This window comes from Spermophilus citellus, assembly GCF_964194105.1.
Source record: "Spermophilus citellus genome assembly, chromosome: X".
Classification (NCBI taxonomy): domain Eukaryota; kingdom Metazoa; phylum Chordata; class Mammalia; order Rodentia; family Sciuridae; genus Spermophilus; species Spermophilus citellus.
The window spans coordinates 16,357,036-16,379,250 of NC_138190.1; the positions used below are offsets into that span (position 1 = coordinate 16,357,036).

General features: G+C 38.0%; 1 protein-coding gene across 4 annotated transcripts in view; it reads right to left on the reverse strand.

Moving 5' to 3' along the window:
* SMPX (small muscle protein X-linked) overlaps positions 1–19,404 on the reverse strand; it is a 55,957-nt gene extending 36,553 nt beyond the window's left edge. For 3 of the 4 annotated variants that reach the window (XM_081277093.1, XM_081277094.1, XM_081277095.1), the window contains exons 1-3: positions 19,209–19,404; positions 15,491–15,547; positions 3,790–3,876 (exon numbers count right to left, since the gene is read on the reverse strand). In XM_081277093.1, the coding sequence (XP_081133219.1) occupies positions 3,790–3,876; positions 15,491–15,529 (126 nt within the window). In that variant the 5' untranslated portion in view covers positions 15,530–15,547; positions 19,209–19,404. The remainder of the gene's footprint in view (positions 1–3,789; positions 3,877–15,490; positions 15,548–19,208) is intronic. The other variant, XM_081277092.1, reaches the window with a different exon arrangement.
* Positions 19,405–22,215: the final 2,811 nt, after the last annotated feature.

A 22,215-nucleotide genomic window follows, 5' to 3' on the forward strand; every position in this document is an offset into this window, starting at 1 on the left:
TTTCCCATGAAATTATAGCATGATGTAGAACACTGGTATTCATCAACTCCCTCAAACCTGAAGATACTCTCAAAACTGCTAGCAACTTGTATTTAATTTTGATTAGAAATAATACGAAAGTAGGAAAACTAACCTGTGATTTGAACCCGTGAGTGAACTCTCTCCTTTCTAGCATTAGTTTAGTTTTTTTTTCCCCCAGTTTAGATTTCTGGACAGGACACCATATTTCTCACATAATAGTGTCCTCACATATTACTTTATTAAGTCTGTAATAAAATTTAGTTAACATTAAATTTTTGCACTAATGTCTGAATTTAGACCAGAATCACATAGTCAATGATAGGAACAATAGAAACTATATATACTAACATTGATAATATGAATTATTAATTTAATATTTATGTTGGATACTACATATAATATTTTTCAATGTGTTTTTTTAATTTTTATTATTAGTTGTTCTTAAAAGAGAGAGAGAGAGAGAGAGAGAGAGAGAGAGAGAGAGAGAGAGAGATTTGGGAGGCTTGGTGGAGGCTTTTCAATACCTTTCCAATCACTTTAAGCCAGCAGGTGCTTGTCATGCAAAAGACCAGGCCTGCCTATGAGGATTTGACTATGAGGGTCCTGTGCCACGCAAATGCCAATGTCTGACAGGCCAAGCACACAGAGGGTGCACTCTACCTGGGGGAGCAAAGCAAAGGGCTTGCCAGAGGCCACAGGTGGGCCAGAGACAACCAGTGTTCACAGGCTTGTGAGGCTGCCAAAGATTCATTGGATTTCTGCTGGGGTGCATCTTTTTCTTCACATCTGAGAGGGTATCAGGATCAAAAACTCTTCTGAGTTTACATGGAGAGCCTATTGACTGTGACAGAGATATTATGTTAAGATCCCCATGTTATACCAAAATTCTCTTAAGGCAAGGCTTAGCAATGAGTCCCAAATCTATGGAAGTAAGCAATTCTGTTTCCAAACTTAGATAGTAGTATTAAATATGAATGTAGAAATTATTTTGAATTCAGATTCTATTTTCCCAAACTATGCCACAAATGGCAACTGGGACTTACCACACAGAATCCTACTTAACCCACCTTGTACCCAAGCCAAACTGCCCAACCCCGCCCCTAAAAATATTGTTTCTGTGAAAAACTAATTCTGTGATCCAGGCCAGGGCTTGAAGCAGGAGAGCCCACTCCTCTGGAAAACCCACCAGTCCTCACAGTTCATTCCTGCTTGCATGATAAGGGAGCTCCCCAGCTCTACTTTCCTCTTGCCCACTGAGCCCTGTGAAGAAGTGTGGCACCATTGAAGAAATACTCCTGGGGTCTCTGGATCTCTGTGGATACCTTACTCTACCATGTGAAGAATATTAGTTGGCTATTTGTATATGTGGCTGGTTATAAAGTATATATTCATAAACTAGACTGTATCCATTCTTGATTATTTTAGAATGTGCTGGAAACCTCAGATTGGGGACAAAGCAAGAGTGAGAGCAAAGTGCTTCCCTAGCCCCCTCAGTGATACACTTGTGTGGAAGAAAGTACCACTTGTACAGAGAAGAATCAAGGACCATCTGTACCACAGAGAAGAAGTAAGATGCGAGCCTCCAAAGCAACTGTTACATCAGTCAATTTAATGAGAAAGAAGGTCAAGCTACCTTCTGATTAATTGCCACCGTAGTGACAGACACAGCTTAAGAGGAAACAGGAGAAGAAAATCTAATGACAACAGGCATAGGAAAAATTCCACTGCCTTCCATTTTACCTTCCCATGGCTCTTTCTCACAACATGCAAAACAGTAAGTCCAGGGGTCTCTCATGAAAATTGGACAATTAGATCAACTGATAAATAATCATTTATCAGATACCTACTAGACTATGCCATATCCATTATATCACAGATTATTTTATCACAACAACACTCTGAAGAATGGAGGAGATACAATTTGAGGCACACTCTCAAGTACTTGACTCAGATCCTGGATGGAGAATTCATGAGTTAACTGGAAGGCAAGTTACAGAACTAGAACTTAGGGTTATATAACCATTGAAAAGCAAGGTAGGGAACTGGGGTTATGGCTAAGCAGTAGCACACTTGACTGGTGTGCATGAGGCACTGGGTTTGAGTCTCGGCACCACATATAAATAGATAAATAAAGGTCAATTAACAAATATTTAAAAAAAAAAGAAAAAAGAAAAGCAAGGTAGGATAAGGTGTTTTAAACTTGCATATTCAACAATTTTATTCATCAAAGGTAACTTAGTAGCTAAAATTCCAGAACTTGATGACATCACTTAAATAGTTCATTTCTTTGTCTCAAGAATTATCTATTGATGGGAGGCTGGAACCACTGACCCAGGACCACATCAAGAATGGTCACAGGGCTGGGGTTGTAGCTCAGTGGTTGAGCACTTGCCTTGCACATGTGAGGCACTGGCTTCGATCTTCAGCACAGAAAGAAAGAAAGAGAGAGAGAGAGAGAGAGAGAGAGAGAGAGAGAGAGAGAGAGAGAAAGAAAGAAAGAAAGAAAGAAAGAAAGAAAGAAAGAAAGAAAGAAAGAAAGAAATTGTGTCCATGTACAACTAAAAATATATTTAAAAAAAAAAAGAATAGTCACAGGAGGGATGGGGTCATGGCTCAGTGATAGAGCGCTTGCCTAGCACATGTGAGGTGCTGAATTCTATCCTTAGTACCACATTAATAAAATAAAGTTTAGGGGCTGGGGTTGTAACTCAGTGGTAGAGTGCTTGCCTAGCATGTGTGAGGCACTGGGTTCGAGTCTCAGCACCACATATAAGCAAATAAATAAATAAAGATCCATCAATAACTAATAAAAATTTTAAAAATAAAGTTTAAAAAATAGTCACAGGAGAAAAGATTAGATACAGGATAAAATCTTGTTAGTAACCATAATATGGTGATAGATGTTGTTGGGGGGAAATACCAAAAATGTCACTGAAAAAGTAAAAAAGCCTTTTTACTTTTATCACAAGATAAAATACAGTTTTGTGTGCATTGTGGCTTTATTTAATTCCATTTTCCTTGTCTTGTGCTAATAAAATGCTTCAAAATCTTAATTTTTACTTCAGAATCAGATCTTCCTTTCAGGTTTCAGCAGAAAAGTCACATGTGAATAAAAAAACAAAAACTTCTGAAAACTCTTTGCTACTTATTGCATAATTTAAGCCTTCATTTTAGCAAACCAGGTACTTGAATTTGGGGAAGAAAAATTAGAGGGAGAAAAAAAAAGTAGAAATGGAGTTTTGATAGACTCCTTTGCAAAGTTGTCTTCAAAGGAAACATCCAGAGATCATGGTGATTGTTCAAATCCACAAGTGATTCAATGTGCATACTTCCAGAGCTCCAATTTGTGTTCAGCACACATCAGAAGCTGTCTTAAATACATCCTGTTCAGATTGATAAAGGTTTCCAAGTGAAACCTAACTAACAAATTACTAGTAACTATCACTAAATTAATCTAGTAACTATCACTAAACCAAAAGCATCTGAGAGGCTGTGTCCTCCCTGACACACATAAAATCAATCAACAACAGGAAGCTCAGTATCCTCAAGAAACTGTGCCAGGGACTTGGTTGAAGGAATGAGAGGGACAGAGTTTCCTAGCTGAATGACCAAGACAACTACATATATCTGTATATTATATATTGATTCCCTGATACACATTTATTTCCCCTCCCTTGTCCTGCTGCCCCACCTGGCCTCTGCCCTCCTTCAGGGAGGATTTTGGAGGAGACAGACCTTGCTAAGCTCTGCTAGCTAAGTTTTCCTCACCTCCTCGGTTTCAGGAGTACATTCTTTTCTTCTGGGGGGTTGCCCAGCTCCTGGCCGAAAGGCTCCCATTGGAATATTGATATTTGCCTAAAAGAGAAAATGGGGTGGATTTAGCTCAAGAAATGTATGAAATTGCAATGATACTCTGAGACAGCAATCATTGTGAGAAAAAATGTGTCTGAAAAGTACATCTTCAAAGCTTTTTATCTCAGGAAAATTGCTGTAATAACAGCACAAAATATGAAAAGGAAAATTTGACTTCCATTTGTTACAGATTTCTGGTATTCATCCTTATATCTGAGCAGCGATTTTACAATTCCTTATTGGGTGGAAGAATTTGAAGACAGTTTGTTCTCGCTATTGCCCTCCTGTGGTGCATATTATCTCTGTCAGGGATAAGGAAGAAACACAGAACCGTAGGACAGAAGGAAAGCATCTGCAAAAGCCACCCCATGCCTTTGCCTTCCTGCAGGTCCGTTCAGATTTACCAAGGAGTGGGGGACATTCACACCTCCTATGCTGCTGCTCCCTTCTTTACATAACATCCTGCCATATTTCAGCATTGCCTTAGGCCTCTGGAATTGACCTTCAATCCTCTTCCCAACACATTCTTCTGTGTCAGTAAGGAATAAGCAGAATGTTGAAAAGACAAGTTCCCTTTGTATTATAACTCACTGATTCTTATTCTTTATTAAGACAACATATTAATAAAGAGTTCAAAGCCAGCCTCAGCAACTTAGCAAGGCACTAAGCAAGTCATTGAGACCCTGTCTCTAAATAAAATACAAAAAAGGGCTGGGGGTGTGGTCAGTGGTTGGGTGCCCCTGAGTTCAATCCCTGGTACCAAAAAAAAAAAAAAAAAAAAAAGAAGAAGGATGAAGACATATAATAGAGACCTAAAATGTCTTCAACCAATAGTAGCACTCACATAAAACATGCATTAAACACTTAAAAGTACAACACATTTTTTTCCACTATAGATAAAAGTGTTGCTTTATGAGTAATGGGATATGTGGGTTTGAAAAGTTGAAGTTTCATCTTGTTTTGAGTGACAATGATGCCTGAGCAAAGGCATCATTTTATTATAACACAGATTGGACCAAATGAAATTATTGTGAAATGTAGTAAGGTCCATTTGAAAGCACCCGGTATAAGCTGTCACCAGGGGAATGACACCCATGACAAGTGGTATCCACTGTCCATGTTCATTCAGCACGGACAACAGGAAGTAACTTTTCCCATCTAGGGGCTTTAAAACTTCCCTTCTTACTAGAATAATGATGATTCTACAGAAAAGAAATCAATCAAGAGTATTTATAGTGGAAAAAACAAGAGGTACATCATTGTGGTGCCATCCTTAGAGCCAGCAAGCCAGGAAGTATTTTTGATTAATATGTCCTATAAGACAGATAAGATAGAGGGAAAGATAGGTCTTAAATAGTTGAAAATATGGACCCCTACTTTGTGAACTCCAAGATGTATTTCTTTTAATATATTTGAAATCATAATGTGTCTTACAGCCAGTGATATCTTATACTTTTTTTTGAGACACAGTCTTACTATATTACTAGGCTGGCCTCAAATTCCTGAGCTCAAGCAGTTCTCCAACCTCAACTCCCAAGAGACTGGGATTACAGACATAGGACACTACGTCCATTTGTATCTTATAATTTTAATTAGCAAATTTTCTTTATTTCTGGGCAGGACATAAAATAATAGTATTAGCTGGGGTTGTAGCTCAGTGGTAGGGCCCACTTAACATGCATGAGGCCCTGGATTCCATCTCCAGCACCATCAAAAAATAAAATAAAATAATGGTATTTTACAACTGACAGTGTTTAGATTGGAAGACATATCATAGGGACCTGAAGTAAGAAGATCAAAACAATATAAATAAGACTCATAGAAGATGATACATAATTGAATCAATAGACTATTTCCAGCAGTACAATCTGGATGAAAGAGGGAGATAGTTAATAAGGATTATATGGGAGAAGGTTAATCAATTTTAGTTAGGGTTAGAAGGTTAATCAAGTTTAGTGAGATCACCCTATCCCAACCCATTTATTAAGAATCTACATACAGGGGGAATCTTCCTAATAGCCAGGTCAGGTTATCATATTGTTTCTAAAAGACTTAATAGTTAAACTAACCTATTTACTCAAGTATGTATGTTCTATAGTTCATTGTGGCTTTCAGTAAGAAAAAAATGCAAAAGTCATCCACAATAATGTAATAGGTAAAGCACATGCTATGGACCCACCCGCTTTTCCCATTTGGGGATTAATTGTAGAAATTCAAGTAGCCTCTCCATGGGTCATGTGTGGTTTACAATAGTGAAAAGAGGGGCTGGGGATGTGGCTCAAGTGGTAACGCGCTCACCCTGGCATGTGCAGGGCGCTGGGTTCAATCCTCAGCACCACATAAAATAAAATAAAGGTGTTGTGTCCACCGAAAACTGAAAAATAAATATTAAAAAATTCTCTCTGTTTTCTCTCTCTCTCTCTTTAAAAAAAAAAAATAGTGAAAAGAGCCCAGTTCTAGGAGTTGCTAACCGATTCTCAGTACTTGAAAAAGTGATAGCTGCTCTGTCCCCACTTGTGATATGAATATTAGGCTATAGCAGGGTTTTTCAAACCTCTTAACCATGGAATCCTTCCCTCAATTAAGGAATTCTAAGGATATCTAATGCAAAGTCTGAGGAGATGGAGGTTTTGAACACCTACATTCTCACAAGTATTCTGAGGTTGATATAATCATCTTTGTTTTACTGATAAAGAAACTGAGTTAGAAAATTTGTACAAGGTCACGCAATTAGTATAAGCAAGTGGGCATGCTGGCACAAAATGTCTGTAATCCCAGCCACTCAGGAAGCTGAGCCAGGAGGACCCCAAATTCCAGGCCAGCCTGGGCAACTTTGCAAGACTGTCTCAAAATAAAAAGGACTGGGGATGTAGCTCAGTGGTAGAGCACCCCTGTGTTCAATCCTGACCGCCCCTCCCTCCCAAAAAAGACTACAAGCAAAAGCCAGGATTCTAAATCAAAGCTGTCTAACTGTAGAATCAGACCTTTATACTCTACCAAACCATTCTCCAAAGAGTTCTTTTCACTTGGCTGAAGTTAGCTGTAACCTACTCTGAAATTGCAGACTTACATTTTGAGAAAGGCCTTTGAAAGGGGGCATACAGAATAGATAATTCCAGAATATCTGCCAAAGAAAAGCCACTTTGAAAAATGAGCCATTAACTCAATGACTTGACACTTTTTCTTCTTTAAAGCATCACTCACATCAGGAACCTAAATGGCTTTTTATGACAGCAAATATTGACAGGAATGAAAGCAGCCTGAAAACATGTGGAATATTCAATCATTCATGTGCACCAATGAGGGAGTGTAAAAGGAATGCTTTGTCAACTGTGGCATGCATTACACTAGTAATAAGATGATTAGAGATGTTTCATTAATATAATTGTAGGGCAGTGATACTTGAATGACAAATTATAGACTAAATTATACACATAAAGAAATTTCCTTTAACTTGAATTTGATAGGAAAATGTAGATGTGTAGATCTCTGTTTTTATTCCATTGGCCAGAGAATTGGGTCATATTCTTGTCTTTTTCACTGACTTGCTCCAGTTTGTTTGAAATACTAGGAATGGAAACCAGAGCCTTGAACGTGCTGGGCAAGCATCGTACCACTGAGCTACATACATCCCCAGGGCTTTCTCTGTGTTTGAATACAAATGAAATATCTTTTCAATCCTTCACTCTTTCCCCCTGCAAATTGAGTATGGGTTTGGAATATAAGCTTCTATCTATCTATCTATCTATCTATCTATCTATCTATCTATCTATCTATTTTTGGAACTGGAGAGTTAACCCAGGGGTACTTAACCACTGAGCCATATCCCCAGCCCTTTTTTTCATTTTTTATTTAGAGACAGGTTCTCACTAAGTTTCTTAGAGCCTTTCTAAGTCCCTGAGGCTGGCTTTGAACTTGCCATCCTCCTGCCTCAGCCTCTGAGACACTGGGATTACAGGCTTGTGCCACCACATCTGTCTATAAACTATTTTTAAAATGAAGGATTAAACACAGAAAAGGCTTAACATTAATGACTTTGGTCATTAATGTACAAAGTCATTAATGTTAAGTTGGAGTTTTTTGGTTTTTTTTTTTTTTTTTGCTATATTCTGTATAAAGGTAAAGGAAGCAGATTCTTGTTTTTATTTTTTTTCCTCCCTTTGGTAATGCAACCCTATCTAATTCCTTTCTCTCCTTGAGGTTTACTCATTTTAGATATTTTTAAATGTGCTCCCCTTCAACAGACCAGGTGCATCATTTTCCCAAGCTATACATAATTTGTTACATCCTCCAAGTTGGGAATGGAAAAAATCTACTAGATCATCTTTTGCCAGTACAGGATACAGTTCCCTGATAGAAGACCTATCTGATGTGAAATGAATACTACATTTGATCTCACCAGATGAAGAAAACTAGAAAGAATTCCCTGTAAGTTAATTCCACCACTCCCTTAATTATTTGTATCGTTTTCTTTACTTGACTCCAGGCTTTGAGCCAGGAGGATTCTGGAAACAATATTCCCTTCACAGTCACTCCACTGGGGTTTACAATGGAATGACATCTTCTTTCCCCAGGGGGTTGGATTCGGATAGCTGCTGGCCCCTGGGTGCTGACAATTCCTATTGAACTTTACTTTCCATAGTCATTGTTCTCCTATCTCCTCCTCTCTTTTTGCCTCTCTTTTCTGAACCTACTATGTTGCATATTTGTTTCTAATGACCCCCCACTGATTCATCTTTAGTTTTCAAAGATTCCCATCAGCTCCTGCCAGGATCTATAGCCTCCCCAAAGTCATTCTCCCAAGATGCAGTCAGAGGAAATTCTATGGGTTGCATTTTACAGTATTTCTTTCTGCAGTTTCCTATTCTCACAGTCCTAGTCCTTCCATGAACAGAGCAGGATGTGACATTTTAAGACTATAGCATCTTTACAGAAGACTTTCAAAAAGAGGTATGTTTTCTGAGAAGAAAATGAAATTTCTTTTTGATATATTCACCTGAAATGAGAGACAGACAGGCAGACAGACACACAAACACACACACACACACACATACACACACACACACACACACACACACACCTACCAACTGAAATATAATCAACTTATTTTAAATTAAAATTCTGTGTCACTAGAATGCATAACAGGTTAGGGATTCTTGAAAGGTGGAATAGATTAAAAACACACAAAATTTTCCCACTCAACACGACTTTGAGAAACTCCCACTCAGCCACTGTTTTTCCCCCACGATGTTTCAAACTGAACCTTTTTCTCTGTTCTCAACACTTTTTGTTCTCTTCAATAATTTCCTGGATGACTCAACTGTAGTCTTGTCATCCAGGGAAATCAGATTTCAGGAATGTACTGTACAGCTATTAAGATAATGTGCACAATTGGTTGGGGGCAGGTTGTATCTCTGAAGTACTTATAAATGTCGCCATCAAAAAATGACATCTTTTAGCCAGTATATGACTGTTTGTCTAATGTCACAAGAATGAGGCCCTGGTTAGAGCAGAGAGTCAGACAGCTGTATGCAAGTTCTTGCTATTACTTTATAGAATCCAGCATTGAAAATCAGAAACAATGTATTGGAATGGTTTTTGTAAGAAAGAAATAGTATATACATGATCAAAGAAAGGGCTTTATATCTACATTAAAACAAATGACAAATGAAAGTTACTGTTTTAAATTTAAATAAAATATTGAAGGAAGCCATATATAATTATTATGATTTTTAGCTTAATCAATGATGATGATAGTCTCTTCCTTTGTATCAAGAAGTGTCATATACTTGGAATCTTGTCTGTGTGTTATTTGGGGCTTCCACAGAGACTGCTATTTCTTTATGCCCTGGGCAATTGAGAGTGGAAGAGCAATGATTATGGATGGAGAAGGGAAAGAAGCATTAAAATGTGGGGTGTCAAAATATTCTGTTCTCTATGCAGACTGAATAGCAATGGAAACCTATAGTAAGAAGCCACACATGAAGGACTCACAGAATCATTCCTTTGAATGTATGATGAAAGAGTTGGAGTTAGTTTCACAAGCAGCTAGATTGAGTTGATTAAGCCAGAGGTAGTAATTCAGTGGCGGTGGTTGCTTGTATTTCAAGACCATGTTTGTCACTGAGTCCCTTTATTTTGTACTTTTCACTCTAAGCCAACTTGCCTTTAACATGACTTTAATTGGTGTCAGCTATTAGCTTCTCTACTGAAATCCTGACACCATTTCTGAAAGAGAGTTGAATTCTTAAAAAAAAAAAAAAAAAAAAGGAAGGCACCCAGCATCCATAAAATGGTTATTGTCGCTCAAGTAGCCTTGGCACTTCCAATCACCCTTGAGATGATCCACAGCCACACACCCAGTCTTGTGCTCTATGCCAAGGGTGGGGATGATAACTAACAAGAATGGGCACAGTGGTTCCAAACATGGCCTTTGGGATTGCACTGGACCACTGAGTTCAGGTCTGACTCTCCTACTTACAAGCTGTGTGATCCTGGGTGCATTATTTCATATCTCCTAACCTAATGTTATGATCCACAAAAATTCTGTTGCACTATGCCAAAAACATAGGAAACCCAGAATAACTGTAGTTATTACTGTCATCCTAATAATAAACCTTGGAAGTTATTCTCAAGAAATTCACAGACTTTTAGAAGCTGGTCAGAGGCTTAGTGGTCATTTAACACAACACCTTCCCTTTGCAGATCACAAGGGTCGGGGGGGGAGGTGAAGTCACACTGCAGAGCTAAGACTAGGGCACAGGACTCTTTTCCAGTCAGCCATGAGCTCTCAGATCGCCTGGGAGAGGAAAAATAATAGCTACTTTGGTAAACAATAGAGAGAAATGACCAGTGACAACCCAGAGAAGATTGGCTCTGTATGAATGAGACCCTAGGAGGCCTGTGATATTTCCAAAAGGGGGTATGTTTGGGAGGAAGAAGAAGGACAAGCAGGTGCTACCAGTAGCTGGTATCATTTGGTCTCATTAGAGAAAGTCACAAAGCAGATCACTGATGGGATTAGATTTCCCAGCAGCTCTAGCTTTCCCCACCACCTGTCATGTCAAATTCTTTCGTTGGAAGGGAGCGGACTTAGTGTCCCAAATGTGCTAATGTTACCTTGGTCACAGCTCCATTCCCATCAACAATGGGGAATAACAAACAGCCTGGAGAGTCTAAAACTGTGGTTGGAAAACTACAATCCACTGGCCAAATTCAGACCACCACCTGATTTTCAAATAAAATTTCACTGAAACACACCTATGTTTGTATTGCCTATGGCTGCTTTGTGGTATAACAATGGAGTTGAGTAATTGGAACAGACCAAACAACCCCAAAGCATAAAATATTTACTATGTGGTCCTTTTCAGAAAAGGTTTGCCAACCTCTGAGACAGAACTTTATCAGCTGTTTAAGAGACAAAAGCCCTGTCCAGGCTATGAAAGAATCAACTGATTCCTTCAAGCTATTTTATGCTCCCTTGCTGAGACTTAGTTAAAACCATGTGAAAGAAGGGTATACTTAAAATCTCCACAAAATTCAAAGGCCTTCTCTTCTTCAGTATGGATGTGAAAGACAATTTGTCCATTTCTTCTAAGGGTGAATCTAGTTCTGGTCTCCCTCTTATTCTAGTACATGGAGGAGATAGAGCCACTTGAAGAGAAAGCAAAGCCATTCCATGCATTACTTCATGTAAAGAGCCATCTCTTAAGAAATGTGTGTACTATAAACCAGGTGCTTGCCATACATGATTTTGCATTTTGCATTATAACAACCATGTTAAGTAACATATTGTCCCCATTTTACAGAAAGGTAAGCTAAGAGGTTTGCAACTGTTTGATGCAATGTTTTCTAACACAGGTGCAATAACTCAGTTCCTGATCTGCCTGCCTGTTACAAGCATGGCTGAAAGTAGCTTAAGTTTAACCAAGCCAGACAAAGTAGAGACCCCAATCATTGTTTCTAGACATTTGCTCTGCCAAACACTATACAGCAAGATACTCATTGAAGAGGTCCAATATGTTTAGAAAACATTGTATATGTTACCACCTTCCTGGAAATAATATGATGCTATTTTCAAATTATTGACTCTGATAAATTTTTCCAAACATTTAATGATAGAAGCCTTTAATTTAATTAACAATATCTCATAAAACTGGTTTCCAAAGGACACATTTTGGGTACTATTGAACTAGATGATGAGGGCTGGGAATATAGCTCAGTTGATAGAGTGCCTGCCTGCAGCACAAGGCCCTGGGTTCAATCCCTAGCACCACACACACACACACACACACACACACACACAAAATCTGCCACTGTTTGGGCTGGGGTTGTGGCTCAATGATAGAGTGCTTGCCTCACACATGTGAGGCACTGGGTTCGATCCTCAGCATCACATAAAAATAAACAAATAAAGATATTGTGCCCAAAAAATGAATTTTAAAAAAGATATTGTGCCCATCTACAACTAAAAAAAATTTTTTTTAAAAGTGTAGTCATGGGGGCTGGAGATGTGGCTCAAGCAGTAGCGCGCTTGCCTGGCGTGCGTGCGGCCCGGGTTCGATCCTCAGCACCATGTACAAAGATGTTGTGTCCGCCAAGAACTAAAAAATAAATATTAAAAATTCTCTCTCTCTCTCTCTCTCTCTCTCTCTCTCTCTCCCTCTCTCTCACTCTCTCTTTAAAAAAAATTTAAAAAAAATAAAAAAATAAAAATAAAAGTGTAGTCATGAACTAGATAATGATAATGATTGATGATTATCATTGATAATTAAAGCTCTTTCTTAAACAATTACAATGACCCAGGCAATGGCCTAAGCATTTACATGTATTAAATTTGATTAATTCAATTTACCCTCCCAGAAACTTTGAGATAGACACTATTATTAATTCCCTTATTGACAGATGAGGAAACTGAGGCACAAAGAGGACAAAAAATAAACTTGCCCAAAGTCATGTAGCTATTAAGTAGGAGTCTATGAGTTTCTCAAATATAGGAATCAGACATCAGTGCATCTTTGTATACCCTACACTTAGCACAGTACCTGGTCCACAATATGTACCAAGGAAACAACCAGTGAACTGGATTGGAAATAAGGTTCTAATAAAAAGTGACTAGAGTGTATTGAGTAGAATATTTAAGACCTTTGAATGGCATTTACACAATGAGGGTATTCCTTCATCAATCAGGGTTTTTATTTGTTCCAGAGAAGACTGTAACCTAGAAAATATCCCTACTATAAACTACTTTGTACAGTGTAACCATTTTTATATTTTATTTAATGCATCCTACTTAAGGTTAATACAAAAATGATAGAAAATATTACGTAGTACTGATCCAATTTAGCCACAAGAAAATGAAGGTACGTTAAACTGGGCTTTTTGTGTGGCATAAAATATATTGAAAGAGGCAACACCACACCATAAGGAACGACTGTATTGCCCTTGTTGGTAAAGTGGATGGATTTTTTTGTAATGCAGCATAATAACAGCTACTAAGAATAGTCGATAGTAGCTTTTTAAATATGATAGGTCTAAAAATATATCAAGGTCAAAATTAGTAAATGAAATACTGGTGAATTTTCAGTGTAGAGTTGAGTGAGACCAGGGAGCACTGAGAGAAGACAAATCATGCTTTCAGCTTTAAATGAAAGAGAAGCAAAAGCAGCCCAAGAGAAGATTATGGTTTTGTGTCCTACAAAATAAAAAGGAAATTTTATGTTTAGCACTTTGAAGCTTTAAGCGAAGTGATCCAATGGTATTATTGCTCATAACTTACATAAAACACTCCTAAAAGATCTTAACCATAATAATGGTTGATCTTCAGCTAGTGTATATTGTGCTGTTTTCAGCATCTTATACATATATCCCTAGATGGTGAGTACTATTATCATCCCCATTTTACAAATGTGGGAGTGGAGGTACAGAGAAAGAACAGGGTACAGTTACTTTCCTATGATCCTATGCCAGCACAAGACAGATGAAGGACCTCAGCAATCTGATTTCAGAGCACATGTTACTAACTGCTTACATGTGGAAGAGAATATTCTAAAGCTCAATTATATCCAAGTTCTGAGAGACAAAATAATTTCCACTGCTACTGTCAGGATGTCAGGGTCCCACTAGGTAGACACCAGAGGACCGAATGTCACAATTTGGAATGGAATCCTTGCCAAATACATAGGCCCCTCCTTGGTGGCTTACTAAGTGACAGGTTTCCAGAGGTTGTCATATATCCTGCCACTTAAGAACCCCACCAATTTAAGAATATGCATTAGTCATGACAAGTAAAGAAAGATCTGTCCCTCCACCCACGTCCATCACTGGTGTGTGCCAGGATTTCTAAAACCCTCAATGATGTAGTCACAGCCTGGCCACGTGCATGCCCTTCCAAAACACAGTCAACTGTTGGTGACTGTGTTTATGCCATGATGGTACATCAAAGCTAACACATTCTACAACTGCCACATGCCCTCACACGTTCAGAAAAAGTCCAGAAAGAAAATATATTCATTTGGAGAAAGCAGAGATGGGTTCCATGTTGATGAAAAGAAGGAATTTTACAATAAATCATTGTACCCAATTCTCTGAGTGGGAGCCATTTGACAATCAAACACAGAACACTTAAGAGAAATAGCAAATTAAATGTTGAATAAAAACAAATACTGAAAGTTATTTTCATAATTGTGTTTTTGTTTCAAAATGCCTGCTTCTCTTTCCCATTTTTGTGGGTGATACTAAGTCAATTTAAACAACCAAAGAATTTGTTTACTGAGATGGCATGAGGAAAGCTAATAACATGTGAATTTTAAAACATAAATAACCAAAAATAAAAATAAATAAATAAATAAATAAACAAGCCATGGGAAGAACACTTGATTATAAAAGGGTATTTTTTTAAAGAAAGATATATTTTGTTTGATTTTATGCTGAGGATTGAACCCAGGGCCTCCCACATACAAAGTTTGTGCTCTACCACTGAACTACACCCCCAGCTTTAAAAGATGTATTTGAAACAGAGGCATCAACAAACTTTGACCCACTGATATATCCATATAGCAATTGGATATGAAAATGGAAACTGAACATTCTGTCTCTATTGTTGAGCATATAAAACATGCATATCAAAAAGCATGCTACATTTTTAAATTAACATTTATTAGTTATAAAGATTTATAGAGTACAGTATGATATTTCAACAATATGCTATTTTATAACAATACATGTATGCAATGTGCACTGATCAAATCAGAGCAATTAGCATTTTCCTCTCCTTATCATTGCTTTCTTTATGGAGCCTTTGAGCAAATCTCTTCTAGTTCTTCAGAAAGCATATAATAGGCTATTGTGAACACACTATATTTTTGTAGAAGATAATTTAATTCTCATTTATAAAATTTGATTGTCTTTATAATCCAGAACAATTAAACAAAAATAGCTTTTATTTTATCTATTGTGCTTACCGGTCTTACTTCGTTTCTCAATTGTCCTTCAGGAGCCTTACCAAGAGGAACTTTCTTTTCTTCACATCAGTTAGAGGTGAACAATCGCAGTATGACTTAAACGATCACACTAGAAGTCACAGAGCTGATGTTAAAACACAAACACACCTACTTACCTGGATGGCTCTGACATTGGAAACTGGCTGTTTCGACATATTCAGGCAGTCTTAGTCCTAAAAAATAAGTAAGAAACTGTTAGATGTGGCAGCATTCAGATTCTTAGTCTTGATAAATTCAAATTTAACTCATGATTCAACTGGGCAGCCACCTCTTTCACAGGCCATATATTCTTTCAGTCTCAATTTCCAAAGTTACTTAGAGACCCTCTTTCTGAAAGCCTTGGGGAGAGGGAACACTAGAGCGCCCCAATAAATCATTCAGGAGGAGAAATGCTGAGATGCCTCGCCCCTGATGCTAATGATAGGGGATCAGAAACTTCAAAGGCCCTATCATCTCCTTCCCTGCCCTCCTGACCCTCTGCCAAGAGCAGCAAAGCACAGAGGTGGTGGGAATAAAACACCTTTGTTCAGGCTTCAGCGGCTCTCCACTTGAAGCTGAACTTTTGATCTGAATTCACTGTTGCCAGGGTGGCTAGTCAGTCCATTGAGAGCACCTGCTCTTTGTTAAACACCCAAAGACAAATGGCCTGTGCTACATCCCCACTGTGCACATGTCTCTTCTCCCAGCTCTTGGGAGGTACTCGGAGAACCTGGGCTACAGCTTCATCACCCCACACCCCAGCACTGCCTTATGTTCCTCAGGCCCTCTGCAGGGTGCTCATACAGAGCTCAGGCTCTGTGAACAAGGGCAGCTAATTAGGCCTTGCTCATCTTCTTTGCTTTCAACCATCTCATAAGGCAAGTAGGACTTCAGTGACCATGTCAGATCAGATACCCAAGATGTAGAACTGCTTCATTCCCAGAGGACTATTTCATTCTTTCAACACTGACTTTAGAGACCTTCCTTAGGGCAGTGTAACTGGAGCATATTTGGGGACTAGGCTGTTTACTGGGGCTGAAGGAACAGGAAATAATAACCCAGCTCTGGCTTATTTTTATAGCTTCATTTATTAAACAAGAACAGGACCAAGTGAAAAGTTAAAAAATTCATTGAATGAAAAGCACTCTGTGTTCTAAACCTAAACTATAAAACAGGTTGACTGCATTCTATCTATTGACTGGTTTAAACATACATGTTAACATGTAAATAAGTGACACAGGAAGCAGTATTGGCATTTGCCACAAGTCCTATGTGACCTGGGCAATGTTTCTCAACATTTCTAGGCTCATTTCCCCTTCCTTAAAATTTACCTGCCTCACAGGTTGTAGTAACATTCAAAACATATAATGCTGCTGGGAAGGCCCTGCGAATGTTAAAGCATGATGCAAGTATTTATTGTTTTACTGGCACTGTCCACAGCTAATGATTTGTGATTGTTATTACTGATATGCAGCCTTAAGTACAGAGAATTGATGGACAAATGTTCCTCAACACCTGTAGAGATAAAATATCTGAGAACTCTGTGAATAACTTAGGTTGTTGTTTTTTTTTTTTTTTCAGATCTTCAAAGTCTTAGGCTCTATTATGTGAAGTTAAACAATTAAATATTTTTAAAATTAGTATATCCAAGTAGAGTTTTTGTAGCTATATACAAGAAAATGATGAGACTTTTTATAAAAGTTTTACCCAAATGCTTTAGAATTACATGGATATAGCCTCCGTGCATAAAGGTGTAGGTACAGTTATTTTTAATATGGTTAAAAAATTAAATAGCAAAACCAAAATGAACAATAGGGATACATTTTGCCCTATGATTTGTTTCAAAAAGATTACTGTCTTTCCTTCAGTGTCAAAGGAAAATGAATCATTTTTAATTTTTGGATCTAGGGCACACAGCTCAATGCCAAAGTGAAAAGTGTAGTGACTTAATTTTTAACGTTTCCATTCCTCAAAAGCTAGTAGAAGTCATGCAAAGAATTCTCAGAGGATTTTAAATATCTCAGCATAGTTTTCTCTGAGTGTGTACAACTAAAGTTTAACTATCATTTGGGAACTTTTGAAAAGTTATTTTACATCAATTTAAAACATGGGAATTAGGAAATATCTTTGTTATTACAATAGCATGTTGGAATAAATGAAACAAAAAACAAGCAATGGATAGTTGTGTCATTTATACTGCATTGATTTTTTTTCTTTGATAAGCTGATTTTGGTTTTTTTTCACTGGCGATAACAACAACTACTGGCCTGCTGTGTTTTTTAGGGGGAGAAACTTAGCCTAACAAATGGGTGGGCCTTATCTTCCTTAGAGTTTTGGTATATTCTGATTTATATACAAATCTCTTCTAAACATCCATGTCAATATTGAATAGAGACACCTATAGAAAAAGTTGGTTAGCTCCCAGCTCTTGTTCCTCACAAACAGGCTAGAGAATATTTGTGTAAATCAGTTCAGCAGCAGTTCCTGCTGTCCTCATTATTTGCAGAGAAATCAGGGCAAAGCACACTAATGAATAAAAATAGACCGTGTTCCCTAGCTGTTTCCCTGGCCCTGTATTCACCTCCATCAGGGATGTAGAGTATAGGATGCACCTTCCCTCTTCATCTGCATGCTTCCTCCCGGGACCAAAAAATAAAGCTATGCCTTAGGTACACTTTCTACTCCCACCGGGGCCAGAGCTTTTCATCCAGAGAGGTACTCTTTACAATACTCAATTACTGTGTCTGTCTCCTGGCTCTGGCTAAAATTTGAAAACATTGAAAGTTTGACAGGCATATATTGACTTTTACAAAGCCTATAGTATAATGGAAATGCTTCAACTGAGTGCAGTTGAGTTTTCCTGGCAGTTCTGCAAGTCAGTAGGGACTTTTAATGGTCTGTATGCTGAGTCATGTACAATATATACCCCTGGTTGGTTTTGATTGGACAGCACCTAATATCTAACTTCTAAATAAAACTCCTTGAATTACTAAAAAATTGGTCAACATTAATATCACTAATTTAATAAGAAAGGATTCAGAGGAAAATCAATATTTGGAAAGAAGAGCTTTGTTTGTTCTTTCAAAAGGTCAAGTAAATGGATAAAGCTCTGTCTCAAAGGGAATTATCTTCTGTCCTACAGCTAAAAATAATTCCTGAGAAGGATGTTCGGCTGTCTGAACTGACTCCTTATTCACTCTGTTTTAAATACAATGGGAGGGAAGAGTCCCATGCCTTGAAATCTGGTACCCGCATAGATGGGGACAGTGAGAACTGCCCTCTTCACTGATAGAAGTTACAGGAAAACTGATCACAGTGAAGCTCTTGAAAAGAAGTTTCTATCTACACACAGATATTAATAGAACTTTATCATTAAGAGTAAGCTTGGCACTTAGGGAAATGAGAAAAGCATTCAAACTTGTACTGTGTAACAACTCTGTCAATAATTCGGATTTAGGTAAATCAGAAAACTAGCATTATAGCTTTTCTTTGCTCCCAGTTCTCCTGATTAATTCTCAGCTTTGAGTCCGAATCAGTCTACAGCTGGCTGACTGTAATGCTGACCATCCAGCTTCAAGGTCACAGTTATCATATCTGGATTGTGAACATTTTACTAACATCCCTATCAATGAAAAATACCTCTAGTTCAATATTCTTTCAGCACACCCCTCACACACATATGCATAAACAATGTATAAAATAAGCAGCAACACCATCAGTGAACAGGGAGTTGACAAAGAAACTACCCCCACTGGTTACAAGCCTACAAAGTTATAAGTAGTTACATCAAGTTAGGTATCAAGGACATTTCCTTCAGAAAGCCCAGTTGCCAGCAGAGCTGGTCCTTCTGCTTACCTGCTTTCTGTATTTGTTCACTGCCAGAGGAAAGTCCCAGGCAGCCAGGTGCAAGAATACAAAGCTCCTTGGAGGGTGGAAGGGACGCCCGGTGTCCTCTGAGCTGCGATCTCAATTCTGATGCTTTTCATGTGGCTGAAATAGCTCGAGTGCTCTGTGCCTCTCCCGGTACAGAGAGCTGCTCCTGGCTCGGGGCTGGAGGGGAACTCAGTTTAAGGCTAAGTGTTAAAGAGAATTCCTGTCATAGCTCACAGTTGTTCTTCCTAAATATAGAGTTTGATACAAGCCATACTCTGGCTGCCTCCAAAAGGATTGACCAGGCGGGAAGCAGGGCTCAAATGTCAGCCGGGAGGTGGCTATGGTATCTTACTGCCCTCCTAATCTTCCAGAGAGGCTGATTATATTTTCTCACAAATTCTAAGGAGGTATAGAAAACTTCAAAAAGTAGGAAAAGGCTATCTTTAGCTTTATTACCTGGAGGCCAGAAGATGAGGAGCATTTAATAAAATTTGGGGGAAGCAGCTAGGGTACTGATGTCAGTGTTTTTATTCCGGCTTGGCCACTTGGGAGTTATTAAAGTTTTGATTTTTTTTAAATAATCAGTATTCAATAGTCACCAAATGATATTTAAACTATTGCATCGAACTGTATGACACTGTCTTTTTGTAGGACAAAAATGGTTAAAGAGGCTGTTGGGCCATAGTCCTTGTTCCTCTGTTTCACTGCTTCTACTGGGGGCATTAACTTTGACCCCCAAAGCAAAGGAGACAACAGAATAGAACAAAGAAAACAAAGATGAAGTGTCTCAGTATGACAAGAGCCAGGACCAGGTACCAAGGAAAATATTTTTAAACAGACCACACCAAACCCTAAGGCACACGACTTTTCATTTTTTTAACTTCTCCAGTCTTTGAAATTAGCTTTATATAAAACTTACCTTCAAAAGAAGGAAGGGAAGATGGGATATCATAAAGATACAGGGAAGATCAGTAGAGTAGAAGAAGGAGATTAAGAGGGAAAAGGGATGGGAAAGGGTAGAAAATATGGAATAAATTCTTAAAAATCATGCTATGTGCATATATAAATATGCCACAGGGAATTTCACCTTTATGTATAGGTAGAAAGAACCAATCAAAATATAAATAAATAGACCAGCAAAAGGAAGATCAGTAGAGAAAGGAGAATGAGGAGAGGAAAGAGGGAAAGAAAAGGGGAGGACATTAACTGAAATAGAATTCCATGAATGTATTAATTTGTTGAGATGAACCTAACTACTATGTATAACTATAATGCTTTAATTAAAAATTTTTTAAATAAAAAACTGTCCTTCAGTAGAAATAATTGACAGAGTATACAGACTTAAAATCTACCCACTAAATGAAAATGAACCCTATGTCTGAGTCCTTGATGGCATGATTGAGCCACAGAACTCTTACCAGCAACCATCACCCACTAATCTTCTTGTTAGGTGAAGGAAAGAAACTTCAGTTTCTGTGAGCCCCTTAAATCAAGTTTCTGTTCCCTGTAGCTGAATGCATTCCAAATAGAAGCAGTTGGCTTTGTTTTCAGGACTGCAAAGAGAAAAACAATTTTCTGGGAGTTTAGGGTGTCATCAGATTATTGGGATTTATTTTAGTTTGGGGTTCACCATTGACTTCTATTATTCATATACTATTTCAAAAAAATGTGTCTTTAAATTTCAATTTAGACATCATGCTTTAAGATTATATAGTGCCAAAAGTGAGTTATTTATACACTGGAGAAGAAAATATAAGGAGCACCTGAATATTTGTCCAGATGTTTGGCTACACCTGTGTGTTCAGAGCTCTTTACTGCACCAAAGATGTTGTCACTCCATGGACCAACAACAATGAGCCATTTGGACACCCTGCCCTGCAGTCAGCCTACACATTTTGCCACAGTCCTACCTCAGTGACCACTTGGTAGACAAAAGAAAAAATAATAAAGAATAATCAGCTTGGAGACGGGACTATGAAAAAGAACCTAGCTATGATCTATGAAAACACTTTATTTTTCCATAATATCTACTTCTATGTTAAATTGGAATTTTGACACTGCAACTATGATCAAATCAATGCTCATTTGTAATCCAGAAAAGTTTCAAGTTTCATTCCCTGGCTGATGCTGACACATCAGAAAAAAAAGACTGGTGTGAGGGCTGGAGGTGTAGCTCAGTGCTAGAGGGGTTTGCCTAGCATGCAGAAAACCCCGGGTTCTATCCCCAACACTGCCCTACTCCCAAAAAATGACTAGTTGTGCAAATGTAGCCCACTCTGCCCACTTGATACTTGTCCTCACCAGTTTGGGCAGAAAATAATTCAAAACTTTCCATAAGGGATGTGGCTGTAGTTCAGTGGCAGAGCACTTGCCTAGCATGTGTGAGGCACTGGGTTTAATCCTTAGCACTGCATAAAAAACTAAAACAAATAAAGGCATGCTGTCCATCTACAACCATAATTTTTTAAATTTCCATAACATCTATCACAGTTGTACCAAAATTTTATAAATTATAGGTCATTTTATCTTAGAAAGTATAATCAGTTTTTAACAATAAATATAATATATTGCAATATTGATGCAATCTGACTAATGGGATAGACTAATTCTGATTGAGTAATTGGTTGTAGTTCTCTGTATGTTCATCTGGTAATGGCACTACCCATCTACCCAGGGCCAGTGGCCTTTAATGACAAGAAGGTTAGAATACTGATTTCATTAAATTTACTAACAGGATAAATATGGATATTTGTGGTCAGATGAATGATAGGGACCAGGAATAATTTTGGATCTTTATTTTTATCAATATTGTTGTTGCTTCCTGTTTTACCCTCTCCCATGCCTATAACCCTATTTCTCTCTGCAAAGAGCAATGCAGTATTATTATCACCTTATAGTTAATCAATTATTAACTTCCACAGTTTCTTTGCATTCAGCAAGATATACATTTGGTATTATGGATCATAACAAATAAAAATCCAACAACATG